The 23,605-nt window shown below is 41.2% G+C and overlaps 1 protein-coding gene and 1 long non-coding RNA gene across 13 annotated transcripts in view; one reads left to right on the top strand and one right to left on the bottom strand.

Annotated features, from left to right (window-relative positions):
- cacna1g (calcium channel, voltage-dependent, T type, alpha 1G subunit) overlaps positions 1-23,605 on the top strand; it is a 333,543-nt gene that overhangs the window by 233,959 nt on the left and 75,979 nt on the right. For 10 of the 12 annotated variants that reach the window (XM_036142517.1, XM_036142513.1, XM_036142512.1 and 7 more), the window contains 7 exons: positions 297-481; positions 1,970-2,305; positions 3,188-3,367; positions 5,206-5,306; positions 10,755-10,878; positions 16,841-16,909; positions 19,855-20,039. In XM_036142517.1, coding sequence (XP_035998410.1) covers positions 297-481; positions 1,970-2,305; positions 3,188-3,367; positions 5,206-5,306; positions 10,755-10,878; positions 16,841-16,909; positions 19,855-20,039 — 1,180 coding nt within the window. The remainder of the gene's footprint in view (positions 1-296; positions 482-1,969; positions 2,306-3,187; positions 3,368-5,205; positions 5,307-10,754; positions 10,879-16,840; positions 16,910-19,854; positions 20,040-23,605) is intronic. The other 2 variants (XM_036142509.1, XM_036142507.1) reach the window with 1 other exon arrangement.
- LOC118564406 lies at positions 10,846-11,333 on the bottom strand. Its single transcript, XR_004931843.1, has 3 exons — positions 11,231-11,333; positions 11,082-11,142; positions 10,846-10,937 (listed from the first exon to the last, which is right to left on the bottom strand). It is a non-coding gene; the product is annotated as an uncharacterized LOC118564406 (long non-coding RNA).

The raw sequence follows: 23,605 nt of genomic DNA, 5'->3' as shown, positions 1-23,605 counted from the left end.
CATATGTACATATGTATATGTACAAAGGGATTTTTTTATTTCCCTTTGTTTATATTCATACCTCATAATTCTCTTGGCTGAGAAAAAAGTGGAATCAAAGTCGAATTCCTTGTTTTTGTGAGCAAGCGTGTTGATTAAAGCTGATTCTGATACTGAAGTACACATTTGACATGTTTAAGTTCTTTTGTTTTGGAGAGAACAAAACTCTTCTACCTTTTCTCCAAATCTTTATCCACACTTCCTCGTGTTCTCATTGCCCCTCACCATTCTCCTTTCTCCATCCCTCTGTATTTTAGCAGTAGTGCCAGTAAACGGTCATGTGGAAATGAAGACCAGTCTGACTCCGCCACTCATCACCCACACCGCTGCTACGCCCATGCCTGTCCCCAAATTGCCCGTGGCAGGCGACCCTGTCCTGAGCTATGAATCCCGTCAAGGCAGCAATATCTCCATGGACCCAGCCTGCTATGATAAATCACCTGTAAGTAAGAGTATTATTAGTTTCCCTTGCGCTTGGCAGTTCTCTTGTGTGATAAAACCTTTGCCAGGATGTCACCGAGCTACGAGAAATTGCCTCCTCTGGCACCTGGCTTCACCAGCAGGGTGCGAGTTGATAGGGTATCTCTGGCTGTTGTGTGGAGATCATAATGATCGATGCCTCATATCAATCTGGCCATCTACTCGCTGTATGGCTATAAGTGCCACTTTATCTGACAAGCTGATAATCAAAACTTAGACTTGAGAGATTAAATCCAAAACTTTTATGTGTTTTTAAATAGCAGTCAGTGTGATTCACACGTCAGATTATCACTAAGAGCTTCACTTTTAGTGTCAGCTGCCTTTAATGACGCTTTCTACAGATGACATCACGATTTATTCCCACAATGTCTGACAGAAACAAAATGTGGACAAACAAATCTAGTTCCGGCATTTAAATACATGGGTGTTTGCGGCTAATGCATTTTATTTTTTAATAAAATAAAATGTGAAACCCTGAAAATACAGGTTGAGAAAATAAAAATGGCTGCAAAAGAGGAGGTTGGTTTGACAGAGAAGAACGTAGCTGCTCTGGAGCCTTCCTCACCTGAAGAGATGGCTCAAATGTCATGGACAGAGTAAGAATGTGACATTACGAAAGGCAATTGAAGAAGTTTGTGCAAGTATTGCGTTGAAGATAATTTTTGGTTGCTCCACAACGCTGAAGAGGTGGGGGAGGAGCGCTCTTCTACTACATTGGGACAGCGGCGGGACTGTGTAAGTACCTCTTGCTGTATGCAACCTTTTTTCTATAACATGATAAACTGAAACTGGGGACATTTCTGGCGACAGCTTTTGCCAGGGACAAGTCATCCAAAACCGAGAACTGTCCCCGGAAATCGGGGGAGTCTGGTCACACTAAATAATAGCGAGAGCAGTGGTGGGGATTCTGGCAATGACAGTGGGTATACAACCCTAGGGAAGCCGCTCAGAAAGGGGAGAGAGCTGATGGAGAGTGAGTTTGTTGACGATATACAGGACAATAGAAATAAAGCTAATTGCTTTTTGCGAGCACATATCCAGCACTCCAAGAAAATCCAGTACCCAGATTTTGGAAGCGGGCTTTAGACAACGAATATGGAACGTACTCTCTGGCTGCCATTCTGGATATCTGGAGTCTAATTTGCATAAACCCCAACAGCACTGCTTTGTTCCTTCCTTTTCAGCCTTGTTTTGGAGAGTAATAGCAAAAATATGCCGCTTTTAGTCGATCACCTCGCTGTAGAGTAGCCGGAGCAACATGCATTGTTTGTCCACATAGCAATCCCATTATGCGCTGCGGCGTGATGTCACAATCTATTTTTTGCATCTGGGGAAAGAGCTTTTGCTAGTGAACCAAACAAGCATCCAATGAAAAAACTATTTAGTTAAGATTTTTTCTTTTTTCTCCTTTGAATCAGTGTATCTTCCTCTTGCGCCGCTCTTTCTACAGACCAGTGCTCGCTCCTCTCCCCTTGGCCAGCTGACCTCTGGCAATGGCTGGGCCAGCCGCAGGTCCAGCTGGAACAGCCTAACCCGCGCGCCATCATACAAGCGGCAGAAGCGCCAGTCCGGCGAGCGGCGCTCTCTCTTGTCGGGGGAGGGCGACTCTAGCTCCGACGAAGGAGAAGGCGGGGGAGAAGGTGGGGGCGGGCTGATGGACGAAGACGACACATCCCTTCCCAGGACCGACTCAATGTCACAGCCTCAGAGAAGACCACGGCACAGGAGGATGGAGTCCGTGGAAACTCGGAGCTCCATGGACTTGCCCCCTGAAGCCTTACTGCAGGTAGAGCAGCTTTCAAATTTGTTTGGTTTATCAAACTTCATGGGCAGGGCATTTTGTCATGTTACAAGCACAAACGTTTTTTTATTAAATTTTGGCAAATGACGTACATTTGTATTCATTCTCCTTTATTTTAACACTCCTAAATAAAGTCCATTGCTACCAGTCACCTTCAGAAGATACTTAATGAGTAAATGGAGTCCACCTGGGTGTAATCTGATCTTAGTGTAATTCCAACTGTTCTATGAAGGCCTTAGAGGTTTGTTAGAGAATATTGGTGAACATACAGCATTGGGAGGACCAGGGGATGCAGCAGACAGGTCAGGGAGAAGGGTGTAGAGGAAGCAAAAGCAAATTTAAGTAATGAAACGCTGAAAGATTAGGGTAATATCAAGGAGATCTTCCATCCTCACAGTTTTGGAGCTCATCACCCAACCACTTGTTGAAATGGCAGTGGAAACACACACACACACAGCTGGCTAGTAATTATAAGACTAATAGGATTTTTACATTGACTGCTGAGAAGGATATAAATATTTTTTTACATGCCATTGTATAATATAATATGACACGTAAACATTGGCCTCTATGGAATCACTGTGGGAGGAAGCCAGAGTACCCGGAGAGAACCCACACATGCACAGGGAGAACATGCTAACTCCATGCAGCAAGACCCAGGGTTGGAGTTGAACCCAGAACCTTCTTGCTGCATTGCAACAGTGCTTCCCACTGCGCCGCTGTGTAGCCCATCACTTCAAAGTCACGATAATATATTTTTGCTAACGTTCTGAAAGGAACTGTTTTAGTTTTGACCATGCTTTCCATAGCTCTGCACATTTGCATTTACCTGCACATTTTCTTACCCCTTGTATTCGACCCATTTAGGTGCCCTACCTGAACCGCTCAGCCAGCATGCACAGCTCCAGACCCCCTTCCCTGGGCCATTTACGGCCACCAGAACACAGCGACTGTAATGGGAAGGGATCTCCATCCACCCTCGGCCCAACTAACGTCTCTCTGGAGGAAAACACTGAAGAGGAGAATTTGGAGGAGGAGGTCAACCTGGTTAGTCTAGAAGCATGTCTGTAATTATCCTTGTAGACAAACACTGCCCTGTGAGGATGTTGAGGACACATTTCAATAACCCATCTTTGATACATTTTAAAAATGGTCTCTCAGATGTAAAATCACACCTAATCCATCAACATATGTTAATTCAGTTCTAAGAAATGTGCCTGTCAAGAAAATATGAAACGTCCATCCAGCCATTTTCTCAACCCACATATCCGTGCAGGCAGGGTCACGGTGGGTGCTGGTGTCTATCTCCAGTCGTCATTGGGCAAGAGGCAGGGTACACCCTGGAAAGGTCACCAGTCCAAGGCAACATTGAAACACACAGCACATACAACCATGCACACACACACACATACTTAAGGGTTTGCGCTGTTTTGTCGAGTATGGTCGTCACCAAAGGGAGATCTTTACATTAGAGCGAATAATCTAGACCAGGGGTCTGCAACCTATGTCTCCAGAGCCGCATGTGGCTCTTTACACCTTCAGCTTTGGCTCTTGAAAACTAAAATGCAGGGGAAAAAATTGGTCAATGTCTCTAAATGTAAAGGTAATTTAAAATGGCTGCGCTTTAGTATGCATTTAGTTCTGGAAAATATGCATAACATTTCCAGAAAGAAAGAAACGAATGGTGTGGAGAATATTTTACGATAGATAAATGAAGTATTTTTGGTCAATAGGTGGAAAACGACTTGCTTTTTCATCATTTTGATGCCATTTGCTATAAAAATCAAATGTCTAATTGTAGAAAATGCATTAAACCTAACCATAAAACTGTTTGTCTTTAATTTAAAAAAATGTAAACAAATTTCCTATAGTATACTATAAAAACAAGATCTTGTTTCAAAGAGATGTGAAACATTTGTGGCTCTAAACAAAATTTGTTTAACTGGACCGAAGGCAAAAATGGCTCTGCGGGTTGTAAAGGTTGCTGACCCCTGATCTAGACTTTGGTTCTATTTTTATTAATGAAAAAAATTGTGTTCTTCTTTTTTTCTCTCTCTAGAGCCGTGGTTTGCACGCTGAGTCGTCCTTTAGAGGTTGAATTGTTGGGGTTTGATTTAAGTTTCGCAGTAGTTGAGTAACTGGATGTTTATCCAGTCAACCAACACTGTTTGTTACGACGCATAGCTGCACAATAAATGCCTGTTTAAAAGTGACAGACAAGGAAAGCGGTTAATCCCAAATCGCATATACAGGACTCTCTTGTTGGCCTAAAATAAAACATTGTGATTTTTTAACTTTTATTAGCTAAGTGTTTTGTCAGCACCTCTTTCCCTGGCAGATCACAGTTTTTATCTCTGTTGTCCAGTCACCATGGAACAACTAATTTGTTCTTTGCCTCACATGGAAACATGACACCATGGGCCTTTCTTGGGAAGGGCATCCCTCATTTTGAGAAAACCTTCTCTAAAAATAGTATGGAAGTGGTTTAATGATACTTCCAGCATTGAGGAATAGCAACATTTTTATTTTTTTTTTAAGATTTGAACTAACATCTGTCGTTTTGGCATTTTCTAACACACCTGAATTCTCGAGAGCAGCATATGCCTGAATTTTCCACTTCAAAGAAGCGCTCACACTTGCTTATGATAATTCTACAACATCTGATAAGCAGTACTTCAGACACAACCTGGCTTAAAATGTCCCAAAAAAGTCAGAGGTTTGGGCGTTGTAAAATGCTGTATGGTGCTAATAATTTCAAACTGCATTTAATATATTTGGAGATCTGCACTGATCCCCAAATCTTTGTGGTGATACACGTTGTGCTTTTATCTTGGACAACAGGAAGCTGGATAATGCCTGTTCTGTCCACTTTTTCCTCTGCGCAGGGTCGTTTTACCAGGATACTGCGATGGATGGAGAAAAAGCAGCCCGAATGGTGTCGGCAGAGAGATACTTGGTCTCTCTACCTGTTTCCCCCAGAGTCCAGGTATGGTTCACACAAGTTTTTTTCCCTGCCACACTTCTAATATTTTTGTCATTGAGTCTTGCAGATTCTTAACTGTAACAAACATGTTTCGAAATCCCTATTCTGACTGGAAAGCTGTGAATATCTTGTCACAGAAAATGTAAGCCACTCTCTGAAATGTACTGATACGTTTAATCCCCCCAATTGACCAGAGGAGCTTTTTTATCGCTACATTCTGACAGACATTCCAAAGTGCTGACGCTAAGCTTATTTTCCCCGCAACATGAATGCATCAGTTCTTTTCCTCCCTTTTTTTATATCAACTCTTATTCCCTCCCACACTCACACTTCAGAAGTCCCTTTCATCTGCACACTTCTGCTATATCAGGGGTGAGTAAGCAGCAGAAGAGGGAGGAAGGGAGTTTTTCCCACTGAGTGCGCCGTGTTATCTCAGCCACGTGCAGAATCTGGACTCCTCCGCTGTCTTCCCCCTCTCCCCTCGTTTATCTCCCTTTTTGTTTTTTTTATCTGCATCCATTGTTTTTTTTTTTTTTTTTTTTTTGGTATTTCAATATTTTGTTATACTTTTTTTTATTTCCATTTGTTTCAAGTTAGTGTCGTTGTGTTTTTTAAAAAGTCTTTGTTCTTTTGAATATACCGCTGTGTTCTTTTATATTGTAGTTGTGTTTAGAGATTTGTTGATGTGGTTTGTATGTTTTTCCCCGATCTTCCCCTTCTGACAGGATGCTGACTATCAGGGCGGCTTGTAAGATAATCTTAAGAGCTATTCCTGCCGTGTATAGTGTGTTAAGAGTGAGCTGGTGCACTCGGTGGTGTTTGTGTGTGTTGTGCTCGCCGTCTGATCAGACGCCACACATTGTACGAGCAAAACCGTTTTATCTACGATTTTTTTTATTGTTACAAGCGTTGTCTCAGGCTTTGAAAATCAATCGACTATTTTTAAAATCTGATAGACAGAACACATTAGCAGAAGTTGATTAATTTGAGCTCTTTCAGGAGACCTGGATGGTTCAGCTGCCTGATTTCTGTTATTGTCTGAGCTTCAGGAGCTTGTCCCAAAGGAGATTTCTCGCTGGCTTCCAGGCGATGAGCTTTAGCCCTTGCTGAGAGTGACACTGAGGACACTTGCTCCGTGTGGTGCCCGTTTCAGAAACCCTCCTGTGCTCACAATCTCATCAACAGACCTCAGCGGTGCAGCGGGGAACTGGAATCCAACTGCTTTCATAGCGACCTGAGTTCACCTCGTCTGGCCCTTTGTGCACGTTGTTCTCTCTGCCGATTGCCTAGGAACTTTTTAATGAGCGGGGGAGTGAGCAGCCTCTGCAGGCTTTCTTCAAGCCAGTCCCTGAAATATTTTGCCTCTTGAATATTGTGTGAACTAAGAATGGGCACGTTCAGAAGCAACAGGGGTGTTCAGAGCTTACTGATGGATGCTGCTTTTATTCTGCTGACAACCATCAGGCTTAAGCACTGAGTTTGGATCATTTTTTACCAACAATGTCACAATCAGGAGCTGCACAGTGGCACAGGTGGTAGCACTTTTGCATTGCAGAAAGACGTTTCTGGGTTCAAATCATTGAGTTTGCATATGTGGGTTCTCTAAAGGTTCTTCGGTTTCTTCCTACAGTCCAAAAGCACGACTGTTAGGTTAATTGGTCTCTCAAAAATTGCCTTTTGGAATGTGTGTGTGTGGATAGTTGTTGTTTTTGTCTCTTTGTTGCCCTGTGATGGACTGGCGACCTGTCCAGGGTGTACCCTGCCTCTCGCCCAATGACTACTGGAGATGGGCGCAACCCTGCACACCTAAGCAGGTATAGGCGATGGGTAGATGTGCCAATACCAAGTCCCTTTGGGTATAAGTATTACTTACCTTACCTCCTGTTGTGTGCAACATTTTTTGTTATTCATAAAAAATGCTGAAATCGGGAACATTTCCTGGGACACCTATTGCCGGGGACAGATCAACCTAAATGGGGACTGTCCCCAGAGATCAGGGACATCTGCTTACCATAAGCTAAAGTCTTCCATAACGTCACATCATGCTGGTCATGATGTGTTCATGAGAAGCAGCTTGCTTCAGTGGCTTGCACTCTGTTTTGATAAGACTCGTTGATCATTGACCCACGGCATATTCCGATACTGTTCGAGTTGATCAAGTTCCGATATGTTACATAGTCTGTTTACTCTTTGTTTAGAAATCTTTTTTTATTACTCAGTTTGGTTTCAGTTAATAACATTTTGAGATCTATCTGGGGATGTCTGAACCCAACAATCAATACACTCTCTTTTAATGTGAAGGGTAAACCAAGTCTGGGGTGGGAGAGGGGGTTGATCAAGAAATGTGCATTGCCTATGATACCATTTTGCAAAATGTGCAGACAATAAAATTTGCTGTGATATCTAAAAGTGTCTGGTTTTGGGATTGAGTTCTCAGACATTAACACTGATCATCAGTCTCGGACCCTGACCCAATACTTGGCATAGGATTGCAACATCTTGATATTTAAAAGTTACAGTAGCTGTCATATTGTGTCAGTTTCTTCCCATGACTTAAGATACACTTCATGATGTATCAGAAAAGCATGGAACTCTTGGCAGGAGGATATCAAGTGCATTTATGCCAGCCATCACTCAGGAGCATTTGTTTTGGTGCCAGAAAACTGCAAAGGTCGGTAAACATCATCAAGGAGAAAGCTTCAGAAACTTGTCAGAATCTTTTTCTCATGAGCATCAACGTTTTTTTTTTTTTTTTTCAAATCTAAGTTCTGACAGAAAATGTTATAATTTGCCTAAGCATTGAATGCGTCTCAGAGTTTTGAGGTGGAGCTGTTTCCTGCTAAAGTTCACTTCCAGATATTTGCCCTTTAAACCTCGGAGGAAGAGATGGAGCCATGTGTCCTCTGTCCGCTGCCACATGAGAAAAACACATCAGTTCTGTATAATCAAGCCTCTGGCATGCGGATATTACGAATGTATGAAAAAGCACAGTGAGACAACAAACACAAACATGCAGTGAGTGGTGACACAAGGATGTCTATGTTACCAAATAAAGCCAGAAATCCAGATCTGAGCCTCACAGTATAATGCCCCTGCTGCACGTTTATACCCACATGAGCCTTCAAATCTCTTTTGATTCCCAGTTTAATCCCTGACACTATCACATAGAACAGTCGCTCCTTGGATTGTTCAGCTTCCTTTGAAGGGGCTTAAAGCCTGGCAACCTCTTTAATTAAAGTGAGCATAACTAATGACACCAAAATATACACTGGTTCATTACAGACTACACACAAATCTACCTGGCTTATTGTAAGTGAGATTATTCATCTTTTATACGGTGTTTCCGCTTGACATCCAGTTAAGGAAAAGCAAGGCAAGTTTATTTATACAGCACGTTTCGGTAAGAAGACGATTCAAAGGGCTGAGTGTAGGGTAAAGCAAGAATTAAGGAACTTAAGTCAAGCCTTCAGCTTTGTTCGGCACAAAAAAGCAATTGAAAGCGACCAGGCATTCTGATTTCATTGTCATAATCTGACCTTTAACTTCCCACAGATTGCATTGTGCATATATTCAAAAATATTTAAGCTGGTTTAACTAATAATTACTACTAATTAATTAAATACCTATTTCCAAAAATATTGTCCTAGAACTTTTTACTTTCCAAATGTGTCAGCAGTCGTTTTGGTATTGATAGCAAAACACTGTAAAACAAAGTTATGCCCTCTCTGTAAGGTTTAATGTACTACAACCATGATGCACAGTAAATTATTTCATATTTACCAGCTCCTAAAAGTTGGTTAATATAACCACACGAAGGTGTGTAGATGTCTTGCAGAGGTAATCTGGTGTGTAGTGTGGTGCATGTCTCTGACTGTTTAGCCCATGCAAAAATGTCATTAGTGGTTTATAGTGCTTGCTGCCGTGTCCTTGAGTCCACTTGATGATGACCAAGGAGCTCTGCAGACAAGTCACAGATGGTGCTAAATACTGGGATATTCTTGATCAAAACCTGATAGTCTGCCTGTGATTTGAAACTGGGACAGAGTTTCACCTTCCAGCTGGACATTGACCCAAAGCAGATTGCTAAAGCAGCATTTCAGTGGTTTAAGGTGAAAGATTTAAATACGTTGGAATGGCATATCCTCATATGTGCTTAGATCGGAAACTGACTGTTTACAAGTAAAAACACATCCTAAATGAAGGAACTGAAGCAGTTTAGCCTTGAGGAATGGGCAAAAATCCCAGTGGCAAAATGTGGCGAGCTCATAGAGCCTGATCCAAAGCAACTTGCAGTTGGAATTGCCACAAAAAGGTTGCTCTACAAAGTAATGATTTAAGGGGGCTGGACAGTTTTGCATGCTGAAGTTTTCTCTTATTTTGACTTCTAATTTTGTATGTAAAATGTTGCAAATTCTCAAATAAGCCATCTTAATTCCAGCTTTTGAGGTAACAGAACATGAAAAATATTAAGGGGGGGGGTGATACTTTTGCAAGACACTGTATATTTTCTTCCCATACCATCATGCTGCCACTGCCAAGGTTATTACATCTGCACTGCAATGTTTGCTTGATCTTGTCACAATCTGGAAATTTCCAAAAGACAGTGGGAGGTTTATGTGCTTAGGGAACACCACACATGCTAGGATATTGGGGCAAGACAATCCAACATGTTGAATATCCCCAATTTGAGATTCGGAGCAGTCCCGACGTCCTTCCAAGTGGACCGGATTGCTCTTAACACACCATACACAGCAGGAATATCTCTCGAGAATATCTTAAGAGTCACGCCGGTAGTCGGGGCTTGTTGAAATTGGAAGACTGGAGTAAAAATCGGGCTAATTAACATGCCTTGTGAACCAACCTTAATATTAAAAACCCTGTGAGCTGCTGCTTATACTTCTTAGATTATCTGGTTCACTAGGAGCTGAACTATTTCTATTAAACTTTATACAGTGTTGAAGCAGGGATACATCTAAACTTGTAGAGAAGTGGGTTGTGAGAATCTTGACAATTCTGCCCTATACAAAACCACAGGGTGTGTTAATGTTGCCATCTCACTCTGTCTATATCGTTACTATAACACCACTACAGTCTATAAACTGTAAAAAAGTAATATTCACCTGTTTTCTGGTAAGACTGGTCCATGTATATAACTACCACTGTTCCTTTATCCCGTCATTGGTCATTGGTTCACTGCTGACAGACTCTCTGTGGTGTCAGTATTGTGCTAAGATAGCCTGTTTAAGGTTTCTTTTTACGTTGGTCTATGTTTTCCCATGTACATCCCAATGCAGAGTACTCACCTTCGGGAATAGCTAGGCTAAATGTAATACATTCAACATATTAAATGAAACACTAAAACATCGGTAGCTCTTTTGTCCTTTTGTTCCTCATCTACTATATTTTCATACTGGACGTTGAGTACGTTTCTTGTTTCGGTTTCTTCCACAGGTTCCGGATCGTGTGCGATAAGATCATCAACCACAAGATGTTTGACCATATCGTGCTGGTCATCATCTTCCTCAACTGCATCACTATCGCCATGGAGAGGCCTCGCATCAATCCCACCAGTGCTGTGAGTGTCACAATGTCTTCTGTTAAGTTGCACTCTCGATACTGCTGCTGGCATTCAGCCTTCGGTGATGCAGAGGAAGAAAAATGTGGTTAAAAAAAAAAAAGAAAATCATTAACTGATGTAGATCTGTGAGTCTATAATGGAGGAACTTGGTGACAGCTAAAAAAAAAAAAAAAAACATAGAGAGATGTTGAAAAAAGTACCTGTCAGCGAGTCCAAACGGAGGCTCTGGCACAGTACAGAATTCGTTCTGTGGATTACACTCTGCAGAGAAATGGAGCGGAACATTGTGTAAGCAGGGAACCACTCTGTTTGATTGTGAGCCAGTTGCTCTGGGTGATGTGTGCTTTACCTCTGGATCTGCTGCACTGCATCATCAACACCATAACCTCCTTAGCTGATGCGGCATCCCTTCAAATGGAGACGGAGTGGCAGGATGCCTTGCTCTAAGACAAACGCACACAGTACAGTAATATATACAGTGCCTTGTTAAAGTAGCCAATCCCCTTGAATCTGTACACATTTTGCAGCCCCAAACATCGCTGTTGGCGGCACAAATTTCAATCAGCAGCCGATATATGGCCTTTATCAGTTTGGAAGCCCTACTTTATGTCTTTGAAATGTATGGCATAAATATGTATCTGTATTTCTAGATTTGATATGATTACTGAAAGGCACCTCAAGACCCCAAAACCTGCTGATTTTCAACCCCGTGTTGGCAACCACTGTTCTAATAGCATAAAATCCCTGTAGGAAACACCAAAATTACTGGACATGATATAAAAAGATATGTTAAGGTTCAATAGTTGTAAATACATGACAAGGCACTGTATTGGTACAACACTCAGCAATAGCTGCAGAGTTTAATGCATAAACTACAAACTGATGACAGCTTCCTTTTTCTTTTTTATCTTTTAGAAATGTGCTCGACGGATTGGCCTAATTGTGGTTCTGCATCTCCGGAAACTCTTGTTTTAGCTGCTGTAACTATTTAAATGACTTGAGCACTTGCGCGCATGGCTACTGTCCAGGAAGCAAGATGTTTGGGGCTCACCCATTTTAATCAGTGGCAAGGGATTGCAGACTCATGCGCACAGATTTATTATTTCGCTCTCACCTCCACTTGCGTAAACAGATTTTGATAGCCACAATCAATCCCAGCAGCCATGTTAACAATGGGATGAAAGAGTGGCAAGATACTCGAAGAAGAATATTTTGTCAGCCTCCCCACACTGAGGCCTACATTGAAATGAGTTGGAAAAGCATGAGGCAGAAAGCTGCCTGAAACTGGAGAAAGAACCGTTCTGCAGATCCCATTTGCAATGGCCGTTCACTGCTGTTCATTTGTCCATCTGGGTTGTTCTGTGTTAATGAAGTCGATTGTAAATCGATTGGGGTTCGCTGATCTTGTTCTGGGCCGCGTTCTACAACCACACATGTATAATTTATCACTTTTGTGCAACTGTTTGTAAGGAGCTGCTTTTGATCACCCTCTGTGCCAGCTTGACAAAAAACAAATGATGCTTTCTCTGAACTGAAATGTATTCATCGTTACATAGACGTAGTGCTTTTGAGTGTTGAATACAGGCAAAATAATTAGCTTATTATCCTGAAAGTTATGACAAACACTTTGCATTTGGCCCGCAGTCTGTTTCTGTTTTAGTTTGGTGCTTGAGGTTGCCTGGATACTGTCATCCTGCAGCTGAGTGTAAATAATTGAGGATGATTATACCATTTATAATGATTTATTATTTCTGAGCCAGGGGATAATACATCACTGTCTGAAGCCCTGTGATTTGAATTACATCAGCATTGAATGTATAAATACAGTAAATTTATGTTTAATATCAAAGCAGTGTAATGGATTGTTCGCCCCTACTGTAAAACCCATCGCTGCGAAAAGTGAGATGTTCTCTAAGTAGGAAAAACAGCAACATTACCACTTTTAAAGAACAAAATGGAGGCGGAGGGGATGGGCATTTGACATCACCGTTTGCAGACCTTCAGCCAGGGGCTAGGTTCTATTCTAACTTGCACCCCGCTTACTCTACTGTTGAAAATGTGCAGGAAACAACAAATCTAGAGATTTTCAGCTAAAACAGTTGACAATATTACCCTGCAAATGTAAGGACTTTTTCTCCTAACTTAGCACTATCAAGTAGCTGCTTGTACAGCACAGTACAACCAGCCATTGCCTATATACCCGCTTACCCTCCAGTGCCTACTGCATTAGTGGCAGGATACACCATGGGCAAGTTGCCAGTCAATCACAGCAGTCTAAAGAACATGGCGGCTTCAGCCGATGAAACTAGCGTTAGCATGGCTATCGAGCAAGTTTTATCAGAATTACAGAGTATTCCTTTGCTGGGCTAACGAGCCTTTACTTGCAGCAGCAAGAGTAGCTTGGCTTGTGGTTGTGTTTTCGTCGTCGCTCGTAACAGAGCGACGACGAATCTGATTGGTTCATTTGGCCCGTCTATCACCAACATAGGCCAATCAGCTAACCAGTATTTTCGCCCCTTCCCAAAGTTACTTCAACGGAAGGTTTCCAGATGGATATGCGGAGCAAATCTATCTGGCGGAGTCAGGTAAAGTCTGGCTACCCTCCGTTGAAGAAAATTTGGAGCCGTTCACCAAACGAACGTCCAATCAGCGTTGGCTTTGAGGCGGGTTGAGGTGTGACGCAACGGGAAGCGACAGTTCAGTCTAAAGAACATGGCGGCTTCGGCTGACGAAACTAGCGTTAGCGCGGCTATCGAGCAAGTTTTATCGGAACTACAGAGTATTTCTTTGCTGAGCTAACGAGCCTTTACCTGCAGCAGCAAGAGTAGCTTGGCTTGTGGTTGTGTTTTCGTCGTCGCTCTGTTACGAGCGACGACGAATCTGATTGGTTCATTTGGCCCGTCTATCACCAACATAGGCCAATCAGCTAACCAGTATTTTCGCCCCTTCCCAAAATTACTTCAACGGAAGGTTTCCAGATGGATATGCGGAGCAAATCTATCTGGCGGAGTCAGGTAAAGGGCAACACAGAGACACAGGATAATCAATCCTGCACACACCTTACATACCTCAGGACAATTTCCAGAGAGAAATTCTTATTTTTGAACCGTGGGAGGAAGCCGGAGTACTCTGAGAAAAAAAGACAAAAAAAACAAAACATCTTTGAGCCACGTCATTATCATCTTTGTCTTGTGGCACAGTGCACCATCCATTCGTCCCTCCGTCCGTACAGGTCTTGAAACAGGTGGACAGGACATGGAGCACAGACAGAGAAACAGGCAGTGGAACAGTGTTCCATCCAGCAAGGAACAATGAAAAACCAGGTGATATTGAGTGTTGTTGAGGCAGGGGTGAAAATGACAAATTAACCATATGAGCAAACCAGAGAAGATGTTGACTGTGGCAGAATGAAAGTAGGGGAGCTGAGGGAGGGAGGCCAATTAACACAAATGGAACTGAGCTAAGACACAACAAAACTACCGACCAATGGGTAAAGAGTAACGCTAATCTGAGAGAAATGAATACAAATGCAGAACAAATCAAGTAACTAAACATCTATGAACTCATATGGAAATACCTTCCTAAGAATATTAAATGCAGAGAAATGAACTGAATTTGGCAAGACCTACAGAGCATAAATAACGAGGAAATGATCAAAACGCAAACACAAATGACAACCAGAGATGCAGACCATCTTTACAGAGGAATTTCGACTGATGACTCTGACTCTGCAGGCATGCTCTCCCTGTTGTGTATACATGTAATTCTGGACTCCTCAGAGCATGTGGGATGGTAGTCAGAGGCCGTGGGAAAGGCAGCCACCTACACCCACACACGGGCATAGACATTTAGACGCAGGACAGGGTCATCTCTCCTCAGACAGAGGGGGAGTAGGGAAAATAAGCACTGGATGAGGGGATCTCATTCTTTGTAGTCTGCAGTACTTCTCCCTTCAGACCTTGTTGAGCTTACCAAGTAAGCCCCCATCATCTTCTTGGTGTACATGTAGAATGGGGGCAAGCTTCAACGCACAAAAAAGTCACTTAAAAACCTATTGCAATAAGTTGACTTAATGGTGTTTAAAATAAGTGTTTCATGTCTTAGATTAAGCTAGGTCTAACCACAAAACTACCAATTTTAAATATTTATATTTTTTTCTTACGTAATAGCACCATGTACAGATAAAAAAACACAAAAGTCCATTACAGTGTGATATAAAGCTACATTCAGCAACAGTAAGAATAGTAAAAGCAATAAACAAAAAAACATACATGCTGTGAGTTGACTACTGACTGATTTGAAGAATTCCGTCCATCCATCCCTCCATCCATCCCTCCATCCATCCATCCATCCGTCCGTCCGTCCGTCCGTCCGTCCGTCCATCCATTCATCCATGTCCCTAGGGAGGAGAGAAACACATACTTTCCTCCTCCCAGTGACACAGCAACTTTTTTCGCCGGATCCCCAGGACTAAAACTGAACTGTAATGCCTCAGTGGGTCCTGTATGTCTCCTTATCAATGGGAGGATTCTTAATGAAGGCTTTATACTTTATTCTGATGAGATGCCCGAACCACACCACCTGACTTCTTTCAATGTGAATGAGCAGTGTGTCTACTCCCACACCCCACACCCTTGATGACTGAGGTTGTCATCCTATCTCTTCTGAATCCAGCCACCCTATGGGGGAAGTTAATTTTAGCTGCTTGCATCTGAAATCTCATTCTTTCATCCATGATTCATGTCCTAGGAACCTAGATGTTAGGTATGGGAAACAGGCTTGAATTGGAGGCAACCAGACTTTCGCTCAGTTTTTCTGAAAACATTTCGAAACATTTTGAGAAAACCTGAGCGAAAGTCCTGTTGCGTCCAACTGAAGCCTGCTTGCTGTTGCGATAACCCAGATAACTGAGAATTTGTACAGGCATATTAAAAATGGGTCGGAAAATAGAGAACTTTACTGTTGGCTTAGCTCTTTTTTCCCCATCCACAGTGCTGCAGAGGTAATAGATACCCCAGACCCAATGCATCTATCCATCTCCTATTCCATCCTATTCCACCCGAGAAAGAGCCTGATACCTGGCCTGGAGGGAGAATCTCAAATTGTCAGCACAAACTCAATTGTGCAACAGTGGTGCAGGAGCCAGGCAGTTCATCCTGGAATGGGTGGGTTGCCGTTTTGAAACCCTGCTCCGGCCGTCTTAGTCATTATGTCCGTGGGAATCCAATATTCAAAGACTTGAAAACACTTCACCCACTTTGCCTGATGCTGGTGGTCACCGAATATCTGGCAGCATCACTTCTGCCAGTCTGCCCCAGGGCACCTGTGGCTACAATGTAACTCACCACTGTTGGCATGTGACTGGGTGAGTGAATAGGTGAATGACTGCAAGTAGTGTGAAGCAGTGTGGGGTAAAATGGATTAGGATTTTGACTTGGGATCCCCCATAATGAGCTACAAAAAGTTACTAGAGAAAGGGGGACCTGTAAAACCCACCACCCAATCTCAAATAAGTGGAAGAAATCGGATGGATGGACAAATTAACTGTAGACACAAGTTAGAAATAAAGAGCTTAGGGATACAGTTCAAACCTTTATTCTGATAACCATGGAAATGGAAAATTGCTTTAAAAATTGAATTCTGACAGAACAGAAACGCTTCCTTTAAGTAATCTTGAGTGCATTCTTGAATATTTGTAAAGGAATGCATCTTAATGAGGTTCTTTACTTGAATATTTCATGTAGTGCAAATAAAGACCAAGCCTCATAAGGGGCTGCCAGCTATCATTAGACTGCAGCAGGAGTTTGCATAGGAAAAAGATGTGTTCAGAGCAAATAGCTGCCTCATGCATAATTGAGTGAGACGCTGGATTAGTTTAGAGACAAAACTTTATAAAAAAAAAAAAAAGAGGCCATGTGGATTCTAACCAGTCAGCTTGTGTCTCTTTGTCATTTTGCAGGAGCGGATCTTCCTGACATTGTCCAATTACATCTTCACAGCGATCTTTGTGGCAGAGATGACCGTAAAGGTAAGACATTCGCCTGACGTTTTTATACTACAGTAGATTCTTTTTTCTTTTTTTTTTAGAACAAAGTGGTTAGAATGACCACAGGCTTATTTCAATCTGTGGCATGGTGTACTTTGCTCTGCAGTCTTCAGTGAAGTCATCTCTAACATTCCTTTCTTCCTCAATGGACAGTTTTATCTCAGCTAACTAAATAAATACAAAATCCATACATTCAAATTGCAAATTTTAAAAACTGCACAGGAGAGAGAAGATATCATACGTTCTGTTAATAATGTGATCTAGACCAGGCGGGGTTTTTTTTATATTATGGCAAAATTTTAAAAAGTTAAAATTTACAATTAAATATTGAATTCAATGGTAGGTACAACACAAAACATTCTTTTAATAACCATACATTTTACATTTACTTTAATTTCATAGTACATAGGACAGCTATCCAACAACATTTACTCAAATGCTGACTTTAGTGCACTAAAATCTGATTGGAATTAAGTTATTAGAATTGTCTAAATAGAGATAATGCTACTTGTTTATTTAAAAATGATCATATTTTGTAGCGCAGGTTTAAAATATATATATATATATTTTTTTTTTTGGTTAAGTTGTATTTTTAGTAATGTTCTGGCTCTTGGGTGCTTTGACGTAATTTCAGCCCATGAGCTGAACAATTTGGAAACCCCTGATCTAGATAGACTATATAGGGCCAAAAAAACAACAACAACAAAAAACAGTAATGGCCCTAAAGCAGAACCCTGAGGGAATTTATCTGACATAATGTGGCTTACAGAAACAAAGAATCTTTGGTTTAAAAGGTAAAAGTAACTGAATAACTGAAACCTTCATGTAAAGTGAGCTCAACATTACCCATTATTACTCCACCACACACAGAGCAATTTTAACGGGCAGCCAAGACTTCCTTTCTTACCCACTTACCGGACACACTTAAGGGCCAAGAGAGGATAAATATTTCTCTTTAATACACAATCAGCTAATTCAATACATCATTATTTTAACTTTTAAGGAATCTGTTTTAGATTAAGAATAATGTGCAATTATATTATTAAATTATGGTCATGGACGATAGCATGTGATGCAGTTTATTAATCTGTTAGCCTACCATATGGAAGTCAGGGGAAAAGATTTAGCAATAGATGGAAGACGCGGCAACCAGACTTGAGAAATCCCTCAGCGTCAAAGCTGTTCATAAGAACAAAATCTCCCCTGTGGCTCTACCTTAGAATCTCTAAACCCCTAAAACACAAAGGGAAATGGAAAGGAAAGGGGGGCAAAACAGGACTGGAGAGACAAAAAAAAAAGCAAAAAAATAAAAAACAGGCACGCACAGGATAAGGATTGTCTCGCCTGTATTCAAATGGCTTGGCTTTGAATGGATGTCCATACAGGTGTGGGCAGCAGTAAGCGGAGGCAGAGGAGAGGAAAGATCATGGGTGTCACTCATTCAAAGCCGCTGTCTCTATTTTTGGCCCAGTTACATAGGATTGTGAGGGCTACCACACACACACACACACACACACACACACACACACACACACACACACACACACACACACACACACACACACACACACACACACACACACACACACACACACACACACAATTGTGTTAATTGAGATAATCTGAAACTAAATTGCATTTCCTGGATACTTCTTTGATTTTGATTCATTCTTACCCAACAAAATCCCAACCTAATGTTGACTTTAGCCCAAATTTAAAAAGATGCTGTGGTTAACAACAGGTTTGTATGAAGTGGCGACCTCAAAATTAATTTTCTCATCTAAATATATATTTTTTTTAATATTGGATGCTCAAATAATGTTTGTAAGAATAAAATAAGGTGTCTGATCTTCATTTTGGTTCCTATGTGAATATCTACTGATTCACTGGTTGATGGGAGGAACAGTGTATATTCATAATGCATGAATACATCTATAAATACAGTACCTTACAAAGGTATTCAAATATGTACATCTTATTACAATTAGTAACTTGATTGTATTTTATGGCTGAGTTCAGTACAGATGCATGCTGCACTTTTCAGATTTATCTTTGCTCTGATTTTGAAAACTGCTATTCCTTTTTCCTTCCACTTGATCTTTACATAAACTTCAATCAAGTTTGTTGTGTGTATATATATATATATATATATATATATATATATATATATATATATATATATATATATATATATATGAACTGTTAACTGGCATGCACCGAAAATTGCAAATCTATTAAATTCTCAAGCTGTCTTGTAGTGCATGATTAAAAAATTGTCATGTTGGGCTCCTTTAACAGGGAGAAAGTGTTTGGTGTAAAACTGCTTTTTTGCGGTAGAGGATGTGTGAAACATATATTCTGAGAAATTTGGAGTTTGGAACACTTTCAGGTTTTACAATCCCTTATCAGCAAGCACATACTGCCAAAAGGGAACTAAAAGTTAAGAACATTTTCTTGGAATTAGTATGTTTTTGCTTGATTTCAGCAGCTAAATAAGACTATTTGCCACTGGAATGCGTATTTTAGACCTAAAATAAGTTAATTAGATACCTTGCACTTGAAACAAGATGATGGAGATGAATTGTTCTTTTAAGTGTAAAAATCTTATTCCATTGGCAAATAGTCTTAGTTACCTGCTCAAATCAAGGAAATATACACTAATTTCAAGAAAATATTATTTACGTTTAGTTCCCTTTTGCAGTGTAAGCTGGACATTTAATGAATAAATGAAAAGCTCAATGGCAAACCAATCTACTGCCAAATAGACAAAACACAATGCAACAGATTAATTGATTCCGTTCAGATATAAATATTTTATCAAGCATCAGAACATTTACAGGCTCCCAAATAAGTAACATGTAACTAAAGTACCTCTACATTTCTTTATTTGAATATAATTGTCCTCTATGTCACTCTTTTTTGTGCAGATTGTGGCCTTGGGATGGTTCTTCGGGGACAAAGCCTACCTGAGGAGTAGCTGGAACATATTGGATGGGATGCTGGTGATGATTTCTGTGGTTGACATCCTGGTGTCTCTTATCTCCAACACCGGAACCAAAATCTTGGGGATGCTCCGAGTGCTGAGGCTGCTAAGGACACTTAGGCCACTCCGGTAGGTGCCTCTCCCAGGGATGCCTCAGACTTATTTACAAACAGGGACACATAAGGCAGACAGCAGCCCTTGAAGCAGGTGGAACCACTCATGAAATAAAATATGTCCAAAAAATGGCTATAGATTTAAAAAAATTGAAAGATGAAAACACAAGTGCACTGCATTCAGGAATCGTTCTTTTTCTAGGATAATATCAAGATTTGTCCAACTAAGTTATCACTAATGACAGCTTGAGACAAAATCCATGACTGAAAACAAACAAATTCTGGCTGCAGTCAAAGATAATTTCCAGTTCTGAAACCAACATTGTTACTCTGATGTGCACAGGCAGTGGTATCAGCAGGTTACTCCCTACAACTCTGCCACGAGAATGCCCTAGTCAATGTAAACCAGCTATGCAGTGATTGTGTTTGGTCAGACAACCCCCTCTGTCACACCAGTCGGACTCTGTAAGTCTGTCTGCAGTTAGTTTCCCCCACAACAGCATGCAAGTTGACCCTAAAAAGTCATGGCAGTGGGCCTGGTGTGGCTGTGGATGCCGGTGCCCATATGGAGAGGCTTGTCGTCCTTGATGCAGCCTTTTGGGGGAGAGCTTTTACTAATTTACCACATTCTGTGGACATCAGCATGTTTTGAACCGACAGACATAGAAATAAATATGCAAATAAAATATATGACTTGAATAAATAACCTAATCTAAATGTATCTAAAAAAAATAGCATAAAACTTAATGCTTACAAATGGCTGCAGCACCTTTTGTTTTATGGCCGTTCACATTACTTCAGTTATTTCTCCCAGATGCAGAATGAAATGAGTTACGGGTTCACCCGGCGTCTATGAGGTGTTCCCTCCTCTAAAGCTAAGATCCCTGGCAATAGAGATGGCATTGTGTGGTCACTTTCCCATTTGACACAATTACCTTAAAATAGTATTTTATCTATCGACAAAAGACGCGGTCCCTTGCTACATACGGTATAGTTGTAAGTATTTACAACTCTGTGATGTAAATTGCCTTTCATCATCCATACGAGGTAGTTGCTCTTTTCAAGAAGGGCATGGCTGCAAGGCCTTTTTAGATGTTAAAAAGTTCATTTAAAGTTACCAATCTACTTGGCAAAAAAACGGAAATGCTGATTGGTGATTCATTTATTTTCCATACTTTTTCTGGATCTGAAATATGGTATTTGGCTTTCAATATAAGTGGTTTATGGGTGATAATAAATCCAGAGAAGCAAAATCTTAATGGTTTGATTGTAAATCCTTAAAGATATAGCAATGTTGTTGAGTTTGATGCCTGACTTAGATGATGAGTGTGTATTTGTGTAAAGCTATGTTTGTGAGTCAAGGCATTTAGTTTACCATCATACCCAAGTTATTGTAATCATGTATTTAGACAGTCTTGTTTATTTGAGCAGAAATGCAGTGGACATATCTAATCTGGCGTCCATTCTTGTGCTTGCAGGTCTGAAAATAATGTGTATATGTTTGGTTTTGGCCTCAGTTTATGTCTCGTGTGGATTTAGATTCTTTCAGATCCGCCTGGTTTCATGCTTGATTTGACTTACATCTTCATGCTCAGTGTCTCATCTGCAGAAGAGGAGCTCTGTGAGTTTGCCCTCTCTTGAATATTTATCACGGTTCTCGAGAGGAGCGCAGATATCAAATATTCATTCTCATCCCACCAAACAGCAGTGATCTCTTCTCGCCATCATTTTGCCTTCTTGACACTCACCTCTGACAGCAAAGTGAAATCGTTTGCAGAGGCTGCTGCTCTAGGCTGCCTTAAAGATGTGACATTCTAGTTAAAGTTCCAACCGAGTTGTTTGTGCGCGTCAAAGGGGTGTGTTTGCTTCAAGGCAACACATTCTGAGTTCTGTGTTTCATCTTTTTTATCACAGTGAAACTTTCAAAAGAAAGTTCTGTTGCTTTTGTGTCTTGTCCCCAGATGGAAGTAAGAACTTTGTTGGCAATAATGCTTTTAAAATAAATGAAATCAACATCGGGCCTGAATTACTTAAGTAGCAAATTAACATAAAGCAGAATTGTATTTTTGCACACCTGAAAAATTATCTCTAAATATTCAGGAGCATCAGGGCATTTTTTTTTTGGTTAATTGCACGTAGGGATACTTAAGTAGTACATACTGTAAATGATTCAGAATTATGAATCATGACTCTGAACTATGCCTTTATGTAATCGCTGCTCTAGTTGTAGAAAACTTCAAAGAGAATCACAATTCAAATCCATAACACATCCAATGTTTTCGTAATTTCAGGATCTTGTTCTTTCGGTCATGATCCGTAGCTTTACTCTTTGGCTCACCTCCTTCTTCTCCACAACAGACTGGAGAATTTGTCTGTCCATCTCTCATTCCATTTACCACCACTTGTGAGCAATATGCCCAGATACTTAAACTCCTCCACTTCAGGCAGAGGCTGACCCTCTACCCAGAGGGGACAATCCATCCTTCTCTGGTCGAGAACTTACAAAGAGCTGAAAGAACGAGTCATTGTTTTCAACGACATGAACGACCACAACATTAGGTTAGATTAGTGAGACCTGGACACCTTCCTGGAGCCAGGCCTGTGGGCGAGCTTGCCAGCAAGCACTTGGTAGTCAAAGCTTTGGCTCCTGCGGCTCTGCCAGGCTAAGGCCGAAGAAGTTACAGATTCCCCCCTCTATGTGGGCCCATTACCTGCAGAGAGAAGCACTGGGATTGGCTGCAGTGTAAACTAGGTGGCAAGCGAGGGCGGGTACCGTGGGACGCTGACCCCTGGCGGCATTACTGGCTTTAAAAGTATGAAACTGCCTTCAAAATGAAGGTTTTTAATTTTTAAGGGAGAGAAAAAATCCCTAATCAACGTGGCCCGGTGTGACAAAGTGACTGCCCCCCTGTTAAAACATATCTTCAATGTATGATGGACAATCTTTCCAGAAACGTTGATTAGAAACGTCCAAGTCACTTTTTGAATAACTGCACATGCGCAAGATCATCCTACCTGCTCTTCCGCTCCTCAGGGTGAGCGCATGAAAAAATCTCCTAGATGCACTCTTGTCTTATTTCTTTCTTCTGAGGCCTTTCTCTTCTTCTCATAAACTTGTCAGACAGTTTGCTTCTTGCGATTCTCAGCCATTTTCAAAGTGTACGGTGAGAGCAACGGAGCTACAATGAACGGCTGAAACCAAAGCTCACTGGAGACATAAACACTCGAAGCGAGTATGCGCAAGCAAGAGGAAACTAGCAAGGAATGAACACGCACATTCGTGTTAGGTGAGCACGTCACAATGATTGGCATGTGGGACAACCAATAGAACTCGAAGCCGAAACAAGATCGTCTGCTATACATTTAACTGTGTTTTATCACACCTAAGTTTACCTTCCATAGCTACACCAAGGCTATACCCAGGCCATTACTGCTACGCCTATTCTTAATCAAGAAATCACTTAAATAGGACATATCTGACAAAGTGAGGGACACCAAAAGATCCACAAAATCTAGATACCATGCAAGATCCAAAGAAATTTAGGAACCAATGAAAAAGAAGTAATTGAAATCTATCTGTCT

This window comes from Fundulus heteroclitus, chromosome 10, assembly GCF_011125445.2.
Source record: "Fundulus heteroclitus isolate FHET01 chromosome 10, MU-UCD_Fhet_4.1, whole genome shotgun sequence".
Lineage (NCBI taxonomy): Eukaryota > Metazoa > Chordata > Actinopteri > Cyprinodontiformes > Fundulidae > Fundulus > Fundulus heteroclitus.
This window is presented reverse-complemented; position numbering and strand designations above follow the sequence as displayed.